The sequence below is a fragment of the Hemitrygon akajei genome, chromosome 6, assembly GCF_048418815.1.
Source record: "Hemitrygon akajei chromosome 6, sHemAka1.3, whole genome shotgun sequence".
Lineage (NCBI taxonomy): Eukaryota > Metazoa > Chordata > Chondrichthyes > Myliobatiformes > Dasyatidae > Hemitrygon > Hemitrygon akajei.
Window position 1 is genome coordinate 6,252,241 of NC_133129.1, and position 18,904 is coordinate 6,271,144.

General features: G+C 42.7%; 1 protein-coding gene across 1 annotated transcript in view; it reads left to right on the forward strand.

Moving 5' to 3' along the window:
• LOC140728836 (WD repeat-containing protein 70) overlaps positions 1–18,904 on the forward strand; it is a 180,087-nt gene that overhangs the window by 30,819 nt on the left and 130,364 nt on the right. Inside the window, exons 6-8 of the mRNA XM_073047832.1 lie at positions 6,633–6,692; positions 13,661–13,794; positions 18,184–18,337. Coding sequence (XP_072903933.1) covers positions 6,633–6,692; positions 13,661–13,794; positions 18,184–18,337 — 348 coding nt within the window. The remainder of the gene's footprint in view (positions 1–6,632; positions 6,693–13,660; positions 13,795–18,183; positions 18,338–18,904) is intronic.

Here is an 18,904-nt window from a genome sequence, read left to right on the forward strand (position 1 = left end):
GGAATTCTATGCCCAATGAAGCAGTGGAGACTACCTCAGTAAGTATATTTCAAACAAGGTTGGATAGATTTTTGCATAAAAGGGAAATTAAGGGTTATGGGGAAAAGGCAGGTAGGTTGAGATAAGTTCATGGCCGGATCAACCATGATATTATTGAATGGCAGAGCAGGCTCTTTGGGCCAGATGGCCTACTGCTGCTCCTATTTCTTATTTTCTTATGTTCTTATTCCATCGAATCTACCTGCAAGTTAACCTTTAGGGTGCTCTGCACAAGGACTCCCAAGTCCCTTTGCAACTCAGATTTTTGTATTTTCTCCCCATTTAGAAAATAGTCCGCACATATATTTCTACTACCAAACTGCATGACCATGCATCTTCCAATATTGCATTTCATTTGCCTCTTTCTTGCCCATTCTAATCTTTTGAATTCCTTCTGCATCCTACCTGTTTCTTCAACACTGCCTGCCCCTCCATCAATCTATGTATCATCTGCAAACAAAGGCATCTATTCCACTATCTAGATCACTTATATACAGTGTAAAAAGAAGTGGTCTCAGCACCGAGCCCTGTGGAACACCACTAGTCACCGGCAGCCAAACAGAAAAGGATCCTTTTATTCCCACTCGTCCCCTCCTACCATTCAGCCAATGCTCTAACCACATTAGTAACTTTACTGTAATACCATGGACTCTTAATTTGTTAAGCAGCCTCATCTGTGGCACCTTGTCAGAGGCCTTCTGAAAGTCCTAATATACAACATCCACTGCATCCCCTTTATCTATGCTACTTGTAATATCCTCAAAGAATTCCAACAGGTTCGTCAGGCAGGATTTCCCCTAAAGGAAACCATGCTGACTTTGTACTATCTTGTCCTGTGCCACCAAGTAATCCATCACTTCATCCTTAACAATTGACTCTAACATATTCCCAACCACTGAGGTCGGGCTAACTGGTCTATAATTTCCTTTCTGCTGCCTTCCTCCTTTCTTAAAGAGTGGAGTGACATTTGCAATTTTCCAGTCCTCTGGCCCCTTGCCAGAGTCCAATGATTTTTGAAAGATCATTTGTAATGCTGCCACAATCTCTAACGCTACCTCTTTCAGAACCCAAAGGTGCAGTTCATCTGGTCATCTGGTCCTAATGACTTAAGTACCTTTAGGTCTTTCAGCTTTTTGAGCACCTTCTGTCTTGTAATAGTAGCTGCACTCACTTCTCTTCCTTTACACACTAACATCTGGCATACTGCTAGTGTCTTCTACTGTGAAGACTGATGCAAAATACTCATTTAGTTCATCAGCCATCTCCTTATCCCCCATTATTATTTCTCCAGCCTCATTTTCTAGCGGTCCTATATCCACTCTCATCTCTTTCTTATTTTTTTACATACTTGAGAAAGCTTTTACTATCCAATTTAATATTGTTTGCTAGCTTGCTTTCATATTTCATCTTTTTTCCTCCTTGGACATTCGGCTCCCAACTACAACCATCCTTCAGCCATGATTCAGTGATGGCCACATCATACCTGACAATCTGTAATAGTGTAACAAGATCATCCATCTTATTTCATATACTCTGTGCATTTAGATATAATATTTTGAGCATTTTCTACCCTAAGTTCTGTATCTCTAATGCACTGATACTCACCCTGCTGGCTGAAATTAAGTCCTGTCATCTGCCTGCCCTTCCTGACAGACTGCACGCTATCTTTGCTTTTTTTACCATCCTCCTGTCCTGAATCCCTTCACTCTGGTTCCCACCCGTCAAATTAGTTTAAACCCTCCCCAACAGCTCTTACAAACCTGCCAGTGAGAATATTGTTTCCCCTCAGTTCAGGTGGAACCCATGACTTTTGTACAGGTCATACCTCCCCCCAGAAAAGATCCAAATGATCCAAGAACCTGAAGCCTTGCCCCCTACTCCAGCTTCTCAGGCACACATTACTTTGCCAGATCACCCTGTTTCTACCCTCACTGGTTAGTGGCACAGGCAGCAATCCAGAAATTCCTACCTGAGAGGACCTGCTTCTCAGCTTTCTACCTAGCTCTCTAAATTCTATTTTCAAGACCTCCTTACGTTCCCTCCTATATCATTGGTTCCAAGACATTTGGCTGTTCTCACTCCCTCTCCAAAATGTTGTGGTCACGATCTGGGATGTCCCTGACCCTGGCACCTGGGAGGCAAATACAATCCGGGTGTCCTGTTCACTACCACAGAATCTCCTGTCTGTTCCCCTGACTATTGAGTCCCCTATCACTACTTCTCTCTCTTTCCCTTCTGCACCATGGACCCATGCTCAGTGCCAGTAACCCAGTCTCCATGGCATTCTCTGGGGGGGGGGGGGTAATCCCCCACAATCGTATCCAAAACAGTATACTTATTATTGAGGGGATTGACCACAGGGGTGCTCTGTGCTAACTACCTATTCACATTTCCATTTCTCCTGACGGTCACACAGTTGTTGAGGGGGATGGCCATACGGGTACTCTGCATTGGCTCCTTAAGATGGTAGCGCGATATTAATACGCAGCAGCCTCTCCGGACTCTGGATTGGGGATTGCCAAACGTTATGTGGATTTTCTGGTGTAGTCTGTTTTGTCATGTGTTTTTGTGATATCATTCTGGAGGAACGTTGCCTCATTTTTTAACTGCATTGCATTTGTTGTTTTTAAATGACAATAAACTGAATCTGAATCTGAACAGCTTTCCCCTTCGTAACTGTCACCCAGTCTCCTGTGTCCTGCACCTTGGGTGTAACTACCTCTCTATACTTCCTATCTGTCACCCCTTCAACCTCCCAAATGATCTGGAATTTATCCAGTTCCAGCTCCAACTCCTTAATGCAGTTTGTTAGAAGCTACAGCTGGATGCACTTCTCACAGTTGTAGTCGTCAGGGCACTGGAGGTCTCCCTGTCTTCCCACATTCCACAGGAGGAGCATTTCACTATCTTGACAGGCATCTCTGCTGTGCTAGCTGAGCAGATAAAAAGAAGAGAAGGTAAAAAAATACTTGAGCCTTTCTTTCCTTTGCTTTCTGTGAGTGAATCCTTCATTCACGGAAGCCTCGAAGCTAAAGCCTCAAGATCACCACCCTCAAACAAGAGAAAATCTGCTGATGTTGGAAATCCAAGCAACACACACAAAATGCAGGAAGAACTCAGCAGACTAGGTAACATCTATGGAAAAGAGTGAAGAGTCTACGTTTTGGGCCAAGACCTTTCATCAGATCACCAACCTGACTCTGTTCACTCAGACGATGGGTAGCTGCACTTACCCCTGCCTTCCTTTAATTTGCTTTTACAAATCAATCCCAAACACAGGTTGGTTGCTGGACAAAGCTCCTCCTTGCTGCCACGACCCACTGCTTCCTTTTATCCTTGGGCAGTGAACCTGATTGAAGTCTCCTCCTCTCCGAACTTGCAATGTCTGGATTGGCCACTGGTCAAAGCACTTTACTAGAAGGACTGCAGTGATTGAGGAATGTGGCTGTTTTGGAGATTAGCAATTAATGCCAGTATTGCTCAGATACTGAGACATTTTGGTGAAGTATTTAATTAGGGGAGAGGGAATCATGATGCTATTAGACAAGAACTTGGATGCATAAATTGTGAATGGATATGCTCATGGAGATGCACAATGGAAATGTGGACATTATTTGGGAAGTAGGAGGTTATGGGTAGGTTTGTCCCACTGAAGCAGGGAAAAGATGGTAGGGTGACAGAACCATTGTTGACAAGAGATGTGGACCATCCAGTCAAGAGGAAGGAAGAAGCTCCCTTAAGGTTAAAGAAACAAGGATCAGACAGGACTCTAGAGTTGTAAAGTAGCCAGGAAGGAGCTGAAGAATGGACCTAGGAGAGCATGAGTAGGACTTGGTGTGGTGATATCAAAGAACGCAACACTTGGCGAGTAAAATTCAGGAAAGCTCTAAGGCATTCTACACTTATGTGAAGAACAGGAGGATAATGAGAGTGAGGTCTGATCAGAGACAAAGGAGAAAATGTGCCTGGAGTTGGAAGAAGAGGGATGGTCCTTAGTGAATACTTTGCTTCAATATTCACCAGTGAGAGAGATCTTGGTGTTTGTGAGGACAGCATAAAACAGGCTGATAGGCTGGAATATGTTGATATTAAGAAAGAGGACGTGCTGGAAGTTTTGAAAAACATTAGGATCAATAAGTCTCTGGGGCTGGATGAGCTACATCCCATGTGTATGGAATTATTAATGGAATAGATTACTGTGCCTTTGGCAATGATGTTTGCATCCTCACTGGCCACAGGAACAGAACCAGATGATTGGAGGATGGCAAAGGTGATTTCTTTGTTCAATAAAGGGAGTGTTGGGAATTATAGACCAGTGAACCTTACTTCATTAAGACAAATTATTGGAGAAGAATCTTAGAGATAGGAATTACAAGTATTTGCAGAAGCATAGTTTGATTAGGGATAGTCAATGTGGTTTTGTGAGGTGCGGGTAATGCCTCATGAGCCTGATTGAATTCTATGAGCAACACACACGAAGTGCTGGAGGAACTCAGCAGGTCAGGCAGCATCTGTGGAAAAGAGTACAGTCCATGTTTTGGGCTGAAACGTCGACTATACTTTTTTCCATTGATGCTGCCTGGCCTGCTGAGTTCCTCCAGCATTTTATGTGTGTTCGGATTTCCAGCATCTGCAAATTTTCTCTTGTTTTTGAATTCATTGAGGATGTGACAAACCACATTGATGAAGGTAGAGCAGTAGATGTAATGTACATGGAGTTTAACTTGGCCTTTGATAAGGTTCCTCATGGTAGGCTCATTGAGAAAGTCAGGAAGCTGCATGGATTCAGAATTGGCTTGTCTACAGAAAGAAGAGAGTGTTTAGAGATGGAGCATATTTTGCCTGGAGGTTGCTAACCAGTGGTGTTCTGCAGGGATCTAAGCTGGGACCCCTGTTCTTTGTGATGTTTATAAATGAATTGGATGAAGATGATGCAAGGGTGATTTAGTAAGTCTGCAGATGATATGAAGGTTGGTGGTGTTGTGGGTAGTACAGAACATTGTCGTAAGTTAAAATGGGGCATTGACAGGATGCAGAGCTGGATGGTGAAGTGGCACATGGAGTTCAACCCAGAGAAGTGATTCACTTTAGAAGGTCAAACTTGAAGGCAGAATTCAGGGTAAATGGCAGCATGAAGGAACAGAGGGATCTTGGAGTTGCTATCCATAGATCCCGTGGAGCTGCCGTGTACTTTGTTAGGATGGTTAAGAAGATATATGGAGTTTTGGCCTTTATTAATTGGGGGGAGGGGAGTTGATTAAGTTCAAGAGCAAGGGCTAATGTTGCAGTTCTTCAGAAGTATTTTTAGACCACGCTTGGAATATTGTCAAACACGAGAAAATCTGCAGATGTTGGAAATCTAAAGCAACACACACAAAATGCTGGAGGAACTCAGCAGATTCGGAAACATCTTGGCCTGAAACATCGACTGTTTACTCTTTTCCATAGATGCTGCATGGCCTGCTGAGTTCCTCCAGTATTTTGTGTGTGTTGCTTTGTAATATTGTGTTCAGTTCTGGTCACTTAAGTATAGGAAAGATGTAGAAGCTTTAGTGAAGGTGCAGAGGAGACTTAGCAGGATGCTTGCTGGATTAGAGAGCATGTCTTATGAAGATAGGTTGAGTGAACTGGGATTTTCCTCTTTGGAGCAAAGGAGGATGAGAGGTAACTTGATAGAGGTGTACAAGATGATAGGAGGGTTCGATAGAGTGGATAACCAGTGCCTTTTTCCAAGGGTAGCAATGGCCAATAGCAGAGAAGTTGAGGAAAGTTTAGGGAAGATGGCAGAGAGATTTTTACACAGAGTGTTGAGTTAGTGGAAGGCCCTGCCACGAGAGGTGGTAGAGCCACATACAGGAGGGGTATTTGAAAATCTTAGATGTGCATATGAATAATAGAAAAATAGAGGCCTATGTAGGAGGTGTCAGATCTCCGATTATTTTCAATTTCTGGGTTCTTTTAGGAGTTCAGGAGTGAGCAAGAAATTTTGATTTATTGGTTCTTCATGATTGTTTATTTTAAAGTCTAAACAAAGATACAGACCATTTGAAACAAAGTGAGGAGCTGAGAAGCAAAGCAGTGATTAAAGAGATTCGATATTCAATGAAAAGAAGATGATTGCTATTGAAAAATCTGTCACCTTTATCTCGAGATAACAGAATCCAATCAAAAGGTTGCATAATTAAAACAATTATAACACGTGTACAATGTGCTGATATATAAGCCAATTAAAAACAAAAAGATATAAGTAACTGCTCTACTACCTCCTGTCAGTAAGTGGGTACAAACCACCGTGAAAAATACATTAGTTTATTAAAAATACAAATTATGTCAGTAAAAAAACTACGATTAAAACTATGATTTTAGCCTTGCATTAATTCAACTAATGTATCATAAAAAGAATATTAAAAAAATTTGATTCCAGAGTTAGATTGATCTTAGAGTAAGTTAAAAGGTCGGCACAATATCATGGACTGAAAGGCCTGTATTATGTTGTCGTGTTCTCTGTTCTTTGATACTATAAAATGGGTAAATAATAAGGAAAATTTCCCTTTAGAGCTCAGGGAGCAATTGATTTCTCATTTGTCTTCCAGAACCCGGTGAAGCGGATCCCAGACTCACATGAAATCACGCTGATCCATGGCAAAAAAACGGTGAGATGTGTCCCAACTTGGGAACACAAAAGTATTAAAAAGAGTATCAGTGCATTGTCCCAAACACAAGAGTATCAGGAACAGAAGCAGGTTGAAGTGTTACAACTCAGACACCTGCTGCCATTCAGGAAGATAATAGCTGAATGTGAGCATCATATTTACTTTTCTGCCCAAAACATGTATCCCCTGTATGTAGTTCTCAAAAAGTTGTACCACAGTTGCAAACCCCATTTCCAGAAAAGTTGGGATATTTTCCAAAATGCAATAAAAACAAAAATCTGTGATATGTTAATTCACATAAACCTTTATTTAACTGACAAAAGTACCAAGAAAAGACTTTCAATAGTTTTACTGACCAACTTAATTGTATTTTGTAAATATACACAAATTTAGAATTTGATGGTTGCAACACACTCAACAAAAGTTGGGACAGATTTTACCATTGTGTTACATCACCTTTCCTTTTAATAACTTTTTAATCGTTTTGGAACTGAGGATACTAATTGTAGTAGACTTGCAATTGGAAATTTTGTCCATTCTTGCTTGATATAAGACTTCAGCTGCTCAACAGTCCGTGGTCTCCTCGGTCTGATTCTCCTCTTCATGATGCGCCATACATTTCAGTAGGAGATAGATCTGGACTGGCAGCAGGCCAGTCAAGCACACGCACTCTGTGTCTACAAAGCCACACTGTTGTAGCCCGTGCAGAATGTGGTCTGGTATTGTCCTGCTGAAATAAGCATGAACGTCCTGGGAAGAGACGTCGCCTTGATGGCAACATATGTCTCTCTAAAATCCTAATATATGCCTCAGAGTCAACGGTACCTTCACATACATGCAACTCACCCATGCCGTGGGCACTGATGCACCCCCATACCATCACAGATGCTGGCTTTTGCACCTTTTGCTGATAGCAATCAGGATGGTTGTTTTCATCTTTGGCACGAAGACCTCGACGCCCGTTTTTTCCGAAAGCTACCGGTAGCTGAAATGTGGACTCATCTGACCACAGCACACGGTTCCACAGTCTTGCAGTCCATCTGAGATGAGTTCGGGCCCAGAGAACTCGCTGGCATTTCTGCATAGAGTTGATGTATGGCTTCCTCCTTGCGTAATACAGTTTCAAGTTGCATTTCTGGATGCAGCGACGGACTGTGTTAAGTGACAATGGTTTTCCGAAGTACTCCCGAGCCCAGGTGGCTATAATTGTCACAGTAGCATGACGGTTTCTTAGGCAGTGCCGCCTGAGGGCTCGAAGATCACACACATTCAACAGTGGTTTCTGACCTTGCCCTTTATGCACTGAGATGTCTCTGAATTCTCTGAATCTTTTCACAATATTATGTACTGTAGATGTTGAAAGACCTAAATTCTCTGCAATCTTGCGTTGGGAAATGTTCCTTTTGAACTGACTAACAATTCTCTCACAAATTTTGGCACAAAGGGGTGAGCCACGACCCATCCTTGCTTGCAAAGACTGAGCCTTTGATGGACGCTACTTTTATACCCAGTCATGATACCTCACCTGCTACCAATTAGCCTGCTTAATGTGGAGTCTGTCAGACCGGTGTTACTTGAATATTCTGTACACTTTTCAATCTTATTTTAACTCTGTCCCAACTTTTGTTGAGTGTGTTGCAGCCATCAAATTCTAAATTTGTGTATATTTACAAAATACAATTAAGTTGGTCAGTAAAACTATTGAAAATCTTTTCTTTGTACTTTTGTCAGTTAAATAAGGGTTCACGTGAATTAACATACCACAGATTTTTGTTTTTATTGCATTTTTGAAAATATCCCAACTTTTCTGAAAATGGGGTTTGTAGATGGGGAGGTAGGGAAGATGAATGGCACACTTGCCTTCATTGGTTCGGGCATTTAGTACAAGAGTTAGGATGTCACTTTACTGCTGTATAAGTCATCGGTGAGACCAAACATTATGTGCAGTTTTGGTCACCATACTAAGGGATGGATGTGATTAAGCTAGATATTATACAGAAATGATTCACAACATGACTGGAGGGTCTAAGCTATAAGAAGAAGAGCAAGAGGATAAGACGTGAGCGAATAGGGCCAATCAAGTGTGACAGTGGAAAAGTGTGTATGCAACCAGAGGAGATAGCAGAGGTACTTAATGAATACTTTGCTTCAGTATTCACTACAAAAAAGGATCTTGGCAATTGTAGGGATGACTTACAGTGGACTGAAAAGCTGGAGCATGTAGATATTAGGAAGAGGATGTGCTAGAGCTCTTGGTAGGAATCAAGTTGGATAAGTCACCGGGACTGGATAAGATGTACTCCAGGCTACTGTGGGAGGCAACGGAGGAGATTGCTGAGCCTCTGGCAATGATCGTTGCATCATCGGTGGGGACGGGAGAGGTTCCAGAGGGTTGGAGGGTTCCGAATGTTCTTTCCTTATTCAAGAAAGGCAGTAGAGATAGCTCAGGAAATTATAGACCAGTGAGTCTTACCTCAGTGGTTGGTTAGTTGATGGAGAAGATTCTGAGAGGCAGGATTTATGAACGCTTGGAGAGGCATAATAGAAATAGTCAGCATGGCTTTGTCAAAGGCAGTTCGTGCCTTGCAAGCCTGATTGAATATTTGAGGATCTGACTAAACACATTGATGAAGGTAGAACAGTAGATGTAGTGTATATGGATTTTCAGCAAGGCACTTGATAAGCTACCCCATACAAGGTTTATTGAGAAAGTAAGGAGGCATTGCTTTCTGGATCCTGAACTGGCTTGCCCACAGAAGGCAAAGAGTGGTTGTAGGTGGGTCATATTCTGCATGGAGGTCGGTGACCAGTGGTGTGCCTCAGAGATCTGCTCTGGGACTCCTACTCTTTGTGATTTTTTATAAATGACCTGGATGAGGAAGTGGAGGGATGGGTTAGTAAATTTGCTGATGACACAAAGGTTGGGGGTGTTGTGGATAGTGTGGAGGCTGTCAGAGGTTACGGGGGGGACATTGATAGGATGCAAAACTGGGTGAGAAATGGCAGATGGATTTCAACCCAGATAAGTGAGGTGGTTCATTTTGGTAGGTCAAATATGATGGCAGAATATTGTATTAATGGTAAGACTCTTGGCAGTGTGAAGGATCAAAGGGATCTTGGAGTCTTTTTCTCTTTGGAGCAACGGAGGAGAGAGGTGAACTGATAGAGGTGTATAAGAGGATGAGAGGTATTTTTCCCAGGGCTGAAATGGTTAGCACGAGAGGGCACAGTTTTAAGGTGCTTGGAAGGAGGTACAGAAGAAATGTCAGGGGTAAGTTTTTTATGCAGAGAGTGGTGAGTGTATGGAATGGGCTGCCGGCGACAGTGGTGGAGGCAGATACGATAGGGTCTTTTAAGAGACTGCTGGATCGGTACATGAAGCTTAGAAAAATAGAGGGTTATGGGTAACCTTAGGTAATTTCTAAGGTAAGGACATGTTTGGCACAACTCTGTGGGCCATAGGGCCTGTATTGTGCTGTCGGTTTTCTATGTTTCTCAGAAATTGGTAGGCTGGGACTGTTTCCCTGGTGAGATGGAAGCTGATGGGTGACCTTAAAGACATCTATAAAATCATGAAAGACATAGCTAAGGTGGATGGTCACAATCTTTTCCCCATGATGGGGTAGTCTAAAACTAGCAGACATAGTTTTCAGGTCTAGGGGATTTTTTTAAGGGGCCCAAGGGGCTAGTTTTTTCACACAGGATGGTGGGTACATGGAGAATGACCTGCTAGAGGAAGTGATAGAGGTGGCTACAATTAGATTTAAAAGACATTTGGTCTGGTTCATGGATAGGGAAAGTATACAGGAATAGAGCAGTATAGAACAGGAACAGACCCTTCAGCCTACAATTTCTTGCTGAACAAATCAAATTAGTAATTGCCAACTAAACTAATCGTTTGTGCCTATACAGTGTCCACATCCTTCCATTTCCTACACATGAACTTGCCTATCATCACCACTGTCGCATTTGCCTCCACCAACACCCCAGGAAGCTCATTTCAGCCACCACTCTGTACAAAAAACGCTAACACTAACCCATGCATTTCTTTTGAGCTTTTCCTTTCTTGCCTTAAATGCATGTCCTCTAGTGCCAGATATTTCAATCTTGCTAAAAAGATACTGATTGTTCTTTTAAAATCACAGCGTCATCAATCTGTACTCTTTGAATTCAACCCAGACATGGGGACACAAGAGACTGCAATACTGGAAAAATCCAAATGCTGGAGGAACTCAGCAGGTCAGGCAGCACTTGTGGAAGGGAATGGACAATTAATGCCTGGGGTCGATACAGAATGGGGGTATGCAGAATTGTAGTTAAGGGATAAAATTGAACTCCACAGGGAAGAATGTGCTATGTAGTCATGTAAAAGAGAGAAGTTAGAGGCTCAACCTGTCCAACCCCTTCTTGTATTCATGGTCTCTCTTCTCTCAACATTATTTGGCATCTTCTTCTCTAAGCCGTTGAAGCATGCATTTGGGACGTTGACAGAAGGCATCTACATGCACACCAGGTCTGATGGGCGGCTGTTCAACCCTGCACGCCTGAGGGCAAGAACAAAGGTGCAAAAAATCTTAATACGTGACATGCTCTTTGCCAATGATGCTGCTATAACCTCGCACACCAAACATCAACTACAAACTCTCATGGACCGCTTCTCTAAGGCATGCAAGGAGTTCGGGCTTACCATCAGCCTAAAGAAAACAAATGTCCTTGCCCAGAACGTAGTGGAGACACCAATCATTTCCATTGACAATTACGACCTAGAAGTGGTCCATGAGTTCACATACTTGGGATCGACCATTAGTGGCACTCTCTGCCTCGATGGTGAAATCAATAGGCATGTCGGCAAAGCAACATTGATCCTTGCTCAATTCTCCTCAGGGGTCTGAGAGAATCCGAAACTCGCTACAAAGACCAAGACTGCCATGTACAATGCATGCATTATCAGCACCCTTCTGTATGGTAGCGAGACTTGGATCATCTACTCCAAACAGGACAGGAAACTCAGTAGTTTTCACCTGCAGCACACACAAAATGCTGGTGGAACGCAGCAGGCCAGGCAGCATAGGAAGAAGTATAGTCGACATTTCGGGTCGAGACCCTTCATCAGGACTAATGGAAAAAAGAGATAGTAAGAGATTTGAAAGTGGGAGGGGGAGGGGGAGACCCGAAATGATAGGAGAAGACAGGAGAGGGAGAGATGAAGCTGAGAGCTAGGAAGTTGATTGGCAAGAGGGATGCAAGGCTAGATAAGGGGGAGTATTATAGGATGGAAGGCCTTGGAAGAAAGAAAGGGGGAGAGGAGCACCAGAGGAAGATGGAGAACAGGCAAGGAGTTATTGTGAGAGGGAAAGAGAGAGAAAAAAAGAAAAAAATATATATATGGACATAAATTGATATGGATTGACATATCGGAATGGGAATGGGATGTGGAATTTGTGGAATTAAAATGTGTGGCCACTGGAAGATCCTGCTTCACATTTTAATTAAACGTCCCACTCCGATATGTCAATCCATGGCCTCCTCTACTGTCGAGATGAAGCCACACTCAGGTTGGAGGAACAACATCTTATATTCTGTATGAGTAGCCTGCAACCTGATGGCATGAACATTGATTTCTCTAACTTCCGTTAATGCCCCTCCTCCCCTTCTTACCCCATCCCTATTTATTTATTTATTCATTCATTCTCATTCTCTCTCTCTCCCTCCCTCTTTCCCTCTGACAATAACTCTTTGCCTGTTCTCCATATTCCTCTGGTGCTCCCCTCCCCTTTCTTTCTTCCAAGGCCTTCCGTCCTGTGATACTGTCCCTTCTCTAGCCTTGAATCCCTTTTGCCAATCAGCTTCCCACTCTCAGCTTCATCCCTCCCCCTCCTGTCTTCTCCTATCATTTTGGGTCTCCCCCTCCCACTTTCAACTCTCTTACTATCTCTTTTTTCCGTTAGTCCTGACGAAGGATCTCGACCCCAAGTGTTGACTGTACCTCTTCCTATAGATGCTGCCTGGCCTGCTGCGTTCCACCAGCATTTTGTGTGTGTTGTTTGAATTTCCAGCATCTGCAGATTTCCTCATGTTTGAGCTTTCACCTGCACAGCCTTCACTGCATCCTCAGCATCACTGGAGAGACAAAATCCCAAACTCTGAGGCCCTCTCTCGTGCTGGACTTCCCACAATGTTCACACTTTTAAGACAATGCAGACTGCGCTGGCTGGGCCATGTCTGTCGTATGAAGGATGGTGGACTGCCAAAGGACATCCTCTACAGAGAACTAGCAACAAGCAAGAGGAACGTTGGTAGACCCCAGCTTCGCTTCAAAGACCTCTGCTTGAAAAGCCTTAAAAATCAGCACAGAGTGCTGGGAGGATACAGCAAATGACCACAACAAATGGCGAGGTACTCTTCAGCAACACCTAGAGCAAGGCGAAAGAGTGATCCTGAGTCAGTTTGAGGAGCGGAGAGCTAAACGGAGAGCACAGTAGACAACATTTCCACGACGACCTACAAATGCAGCAACTGTGGCAGAGCCTACCGTTGCAGGATCGGCCTCAATGGCCACAGTCGACGCTGCTTGACAAACCAGTGACTACCAGAGGTACAGTATCCATGGTTGACCACGACCGACAGAGGCCACACACACTTCTGTCAACATTTAGTCCTGATGTAGACCCTTGACTCAAAACATTGACCATCACTGTGCCTCCACAGGTGCTGCTTGATCAGGTGAGTTCCTCCGGCATCCATATCTCCAGAACAAGTGAGGAATTAGATTCTGACAAAGGACTTCTTCACTTGGTAGTTGGAATCCGGAATATATTAGACAGCAGGGCCTCTTGCAATATTTAAGTTTTATTGCGGAAGTGTTGGTAAATGGGATTTGTGTAGGCAGGTACCTGAGGGGCTAAGGGCCTGTTCCTTTGCTGCATGACTCCATGACTCTGACCCTTCCTGGTGTTTTGTGACTGAAGGTTTCTGCACTGGGACTGGATCCATCGGGTGCCCGCCTTGTCACAGGAGGTTATGATTATGAGGTGAAACTTTGGGACTTTGCAGGAATGGATGCTTCACTACAGGCCTTCAGGTCACTACAGCCCTGCGAATGGTGAGTAGATGCTCTTTACATGTCAGCACCATCTCTTGGGACCCCAATTATACTCCTCTACCAAACACAGTGTAATTTTCCCTGAATGACCCAATATCTCTTTCTCCCAGGCACCACAAAGCACTAAATAGCTCCTTAAACCTCATATCCACAGCTGTGCCAGACATTGTGCTTTAATGGTAATGATTCAAGTGGATTTCAGTGTAAAATGCAGGGGTGCTGATGGATATAGGAGGCTTGGTGCTTTAGCAGGGTATTTACAAGAAAATCCCTCGAGGCAGTTTGACTCTGGAATCACAGGTTCACAGAAAAATCAGAATAAAGCAGATCATTCAGTACATCGTATCTGTATATGAAAGTTAATGTGCAGATACAACAAACAGTTGAAAAGATAAATTTCCTTTTATTGAAAAAAAAATTGAATACATGTGATCATTAGAATTATAAAGGGCTCTAGTGAAAAGGCATAAGATACCCTGAGAGGGAATTATGACAAAAGGAGGCTGGCCCAGAAGGTTAAGTTGTTTGGCATTCAGAGTGAAGTAATTATTTGGATGCTGCATTAGCTTGGTGTGATAAGCTAGAAAGTGGTAGTAGATGGTTGTCTAATCACAAACAAGAGAAAAACTTCAAATGCTGGAAATCCAAGCAACACACACAAAATGCTGGAGGAACTCAGCAGGCCAGCTAGCATCTATGGAAAATAATAAACAGTTACGTTTCGGGCCAAGGCTCTTCATCAGGACTGCAGTGCTAATGAAGGGTCTCGGCCCAAAATGTTGACTGTTTACTCTTTTCCATAGATGCTGGCTGGCCTGCTCAGTTCCTCCAACATTTTGTGTGTGTTGCGTAGCTGGTTGTCTCTCTGACTGGAGTACAGTGACCATTGGTGTACGCGTGCATTGGTGCTGGATCTGTTTTTATTTATCACGTATATTAATGATTTAGATGATAATGTGGTAAATTGGATCAGCACATTTCCGGATGACACCAAGATTGGGGGTCTAGTGGATAGCACAGAAGATTGTCAAAGCTTGCAGCAGGATCCAGAACTGCTGGAAAAGTGGGTTGAAAATTGCAAATCCCATGCATCTTAACCTCGTGAATCAGCCTACCATGAGAAACTTCTCAAGTGCAATCCCAAGTCTATATAGAGAATATCTACTTCCATAGTCACCTGGTCAGAATCCTCGATAATTTTAAAACATGTCCTGCTCAGCACACATCTGAAATATTGTGTGAAGCACTGGTTCCTACACTAGGAAAAATGTGATTTTACTGGAGAGGATGCAGAGATGGTGCTTTCAATGTGCATTGTTATGAGATTTTGATTAATTTTATTTATCACATGTACATCGAAACATACAATGAAATATGTTGTTTGCATCACAGTCTGAGAATATGCGGGGGGGGGGGGGGGGGATACAGTGTTACCATATTTCCAGTATCAACAGAGCATGCCCAACTTGTACATCTTTGCAATGTGGCAGGAAATTGGAGCACCTGGAGGAAACCCATGCAGTCTTGGCGAGAATGCTTAAACTCCTTACAGACAGAGATGAGAATTGAACCTCAATCTGCTATGCCACTGTGCCAGTCCTCTGTCATTATATATCCTATGCATTTATATATATCACATCAATTCTGAAAAAGATGGCTGAAGAGTTTGTGAAGGTATTAGTAATGATCTTTCAAGAATCACTAGATTCTGGAATGGTTCCGGAAGATGGAAAATTGAAAATGTCACTTCACTCTTCAAGAAAGGAGTGAGACACAAGAAAGGAAATACCTGGCCAGTTAATTTGACCTCAGTGGTTGGGAAGATGTTGGAGTCGATTGTGAAGGATGAGGTCTCGGGGTACTTGGAGGCACATGATAAAATAGACCGTAGTCAACATGCTTTCTTCAAGGAGAATATTGCTGGATGAATCCATTGTAATTCTTTGAAGAAATAACAAGCAGGATAGACAAAGGATAGAATCGGTTGATTTTGTGTACTTGGATTTTCAGAAGGCCTTTGACAAGATTCCATACATGAGGATGCTAAACGAGTTAAGAGCCCATGGTAATACAGGAAAGATTCTGGATGGATAAGCAGTGGCTAATTGGCAGGAGGCAAAGAATAGGAATAAAGGGACCCTTTTCTGGCTGGTTGCTGGTGACTAGTGGTGTTCCACAGGGGACTGTGTAGGGACCGCTTCTTTTTATGTTATATGTCAATGATTTGGATGATGGAATTGATGGCTTTGTTGCATAATTTACAGACAATAGGAAGACAGGTGGAGTGGCAGGTAGGTTTGAGGAAGTAGAGAGGTACAGAAGGGAGATGGGAAGATTAGGAGAATGGGCAAAGAAGTGGGAGACGGAATGCAGTGTTGGGAAGTGTATGGTCATGCACTTTGGTAGAAGAAATGAAAGGGTTAACTTTTCTAAATGGAGGCAAGATACAAAAACTGAGCCACAAAGGGATTTGGGAGTCCTTGTGCAGGATTCCCTAAAGGTTAATTTGCAGGTTGAGTCTGTGGTGAGGAAGGCAGATGCCATGTTAGCATTCATTTCATTAGGACTAGAATATAAAAGCAAGGCTGTAATGCTGAGACTTTATAAAGCAGTGGTGAGACCTCACTTGAGTATTGTGAGCAGTTTTGGGCCCCTTATCTTAGAAAGGATGCTCTGAAACTGGAGAGGATTCAAAGGAGGTTCATGAAAATGATTCCAACATTGAATGGCTTGTCACATGAAGAGTGTTTGATGGCTCTGGGCCTGTATTCATTGGAATTCAGAAGAATGAGTGGTGACCGAATTAAAACCTATTGAATGTTGAAAGGTCTCGATAGAGTGGATGTGGAGAGGATGTTTCCTATGGTGGGAGGGTCTAAGACCAGAGGATACAGCCTCAGAATAGGGGGCGTCCTTTTAGAACAGAGATGAGGAGGAGTTTCTTTAGCCAGAGAATGGTGAATCTTGGAATTCGTTGCCATTTGCGGCTGTGGAGGCCAAGTCTTTGCGTACAGTATACTTAAGGCAGATTCTTGATAGGTCAGGGCATGAAGGGATATAGGGGGAAGGCTGGAGATTGGGGCTGAAAAGAAAATTGAATCAGTCATGATAAAATGGCAGAGTGGATTTGATGGACTAAATGACCTAATTCTGCTCCTATATCTTAGAGTCTCATGGCCAATCCTCCCACCATCATGTTTGTTTAACTGATTAGTTATTCCTCCTTTTCACTCTCCATCTTTTCTTAAGAGTGAGTTCACAATCCACACAAAATTCCATGATCAGCACATGCACTATCCTCTTTAAAATCTCTGAAATTGTATAATCAGATGTTTGGTAATTATCAGATTTCAAGATAATCAGTGCCTCTTGTAGTATTGACTAGATCTTAGTTCTTTCAATTCCTAATTCTCGTTAGACCTTTTGATGATCTTATCAGGCTTTTGGTGTATTTGGTGAACAGTTGCAGAGCCATTTATTAATTTCACTGGCATTGCTGTATTCTGTACAGGCTTCCCCCGCTATTCAAAGGTAGAGCGTTCCTATGAAACTGTTTGTAAGCCGAAATGTCGTAAAGCGAAGAAGCAATTACCATTAATTTATATGGGAAAAATTTTTGAGCACTCCCAGACCCAAAAAAATAACCTACCAAATCAAACCAAATAACACATAAAACCTAAAATAGCATGAACATATAGTAAAAGCAGGAATTATATGATAAGTATACAGCCTATATAAAATAAAAATATTGTATTACGGTGTAGTTTCACTTATCAAAATTGGGAAGACAGCGAGCCAAAATCGATCTGGAGAAAAAAAATCGGCACGTACACGCATTCACGCACAACTGCCCGCACAAGGCTTCACGGTCATGGTAGTCTTTCTCGGGGTCACACACGTATAAAGTGGGCGTCTTTTTCTTCGTAAAAGCGAAAACAGGTACTAATGTAGGTCTTTTGTAACAGCGAGCTGTCGTAAAGCGAACGTTCAAAAAACGGGAGCCACCTGTATTTTAAGTCCTTCTGCCTCACTGTCTTGGGGACCTACATTTGCCTCTTTTATTCTATTTCATTTTGAGTTGTTCGAAAACCCTTACTGTCTGATTTTGTTTCTCACCAGTCTACACTAACATTCTACCATACCTTTCTTTGTCAAGACTCCCACTAGTGCAAGGATGAGTGGTGATGGAATGGAGATTGAGGGTGGGGCAGTACTAGAGTGAATTGAGGCATTAGGGGTTGTGATGGTAGAGTGAGAGCTCTGCAACTTGAATATCATTGTTGCGTAGTTGGAGTGAATGCAGGAATGACTGGTGGTATAGTGACGGATGACAGAATGCAGAGTGAGATTGGATAATGTCCTTATTTTAAATTTGCCTTGTTGTTTCAGTCACCAGATTAAATCTTTGCAGTACAGTGCAACAGGAGACGTAATTCTTTGTGTGGCTGGCAGTGCCCAGGCCAAGGTGCTGGACCGTGATGGTTTCCAGGTGATGGAGTGTGCGAAAGGAGACCAGTACATTGTTGACCAAGCTAAGACTAAGGTATTTTTGTGATCTATTGATACAGTAGTTCCACATGCATCAGAGCACCAGCTTACGTGGCATAGAAACAGGTCATTTGAACCACCATTGTTATGATGAACACCCATTGCCCAACTGTGCTAATCCGATTTATTTGTACTTGGTCTGTACCTTTCTATGCCTGAGCGTGCTTGTCTATACAAAAATTGTCATTTTGTGTTAGTGAGGGGGAGGTCACTATGCTACAAAAATATCAATTAGTTACTAAATTGGACAGAAGAATGGTAGGTGGAACTTAATCCCAGTAAATGCAATGGGATACATTTTGTGTGGTCCTATAAGAATAATACATATACCACAAATGGTAGGGTCACAGGCTGACTGAGTTGGAACCAGATGGAGCTGTACAAAGTTATAAAGAGCATGGTATGGTAAAGAGCAGAAAACATTTCCCTACAGCATATGCATCCAAGACCAGACGATATAGGTTTAGGATATGGCGTAGACTGAACAGTGGAGATATAAGGAAAGATCTTTTCATCTAGAATTTGTTTGAAATGTAGTAAACAATGCTTGAAAGGAGTAGTA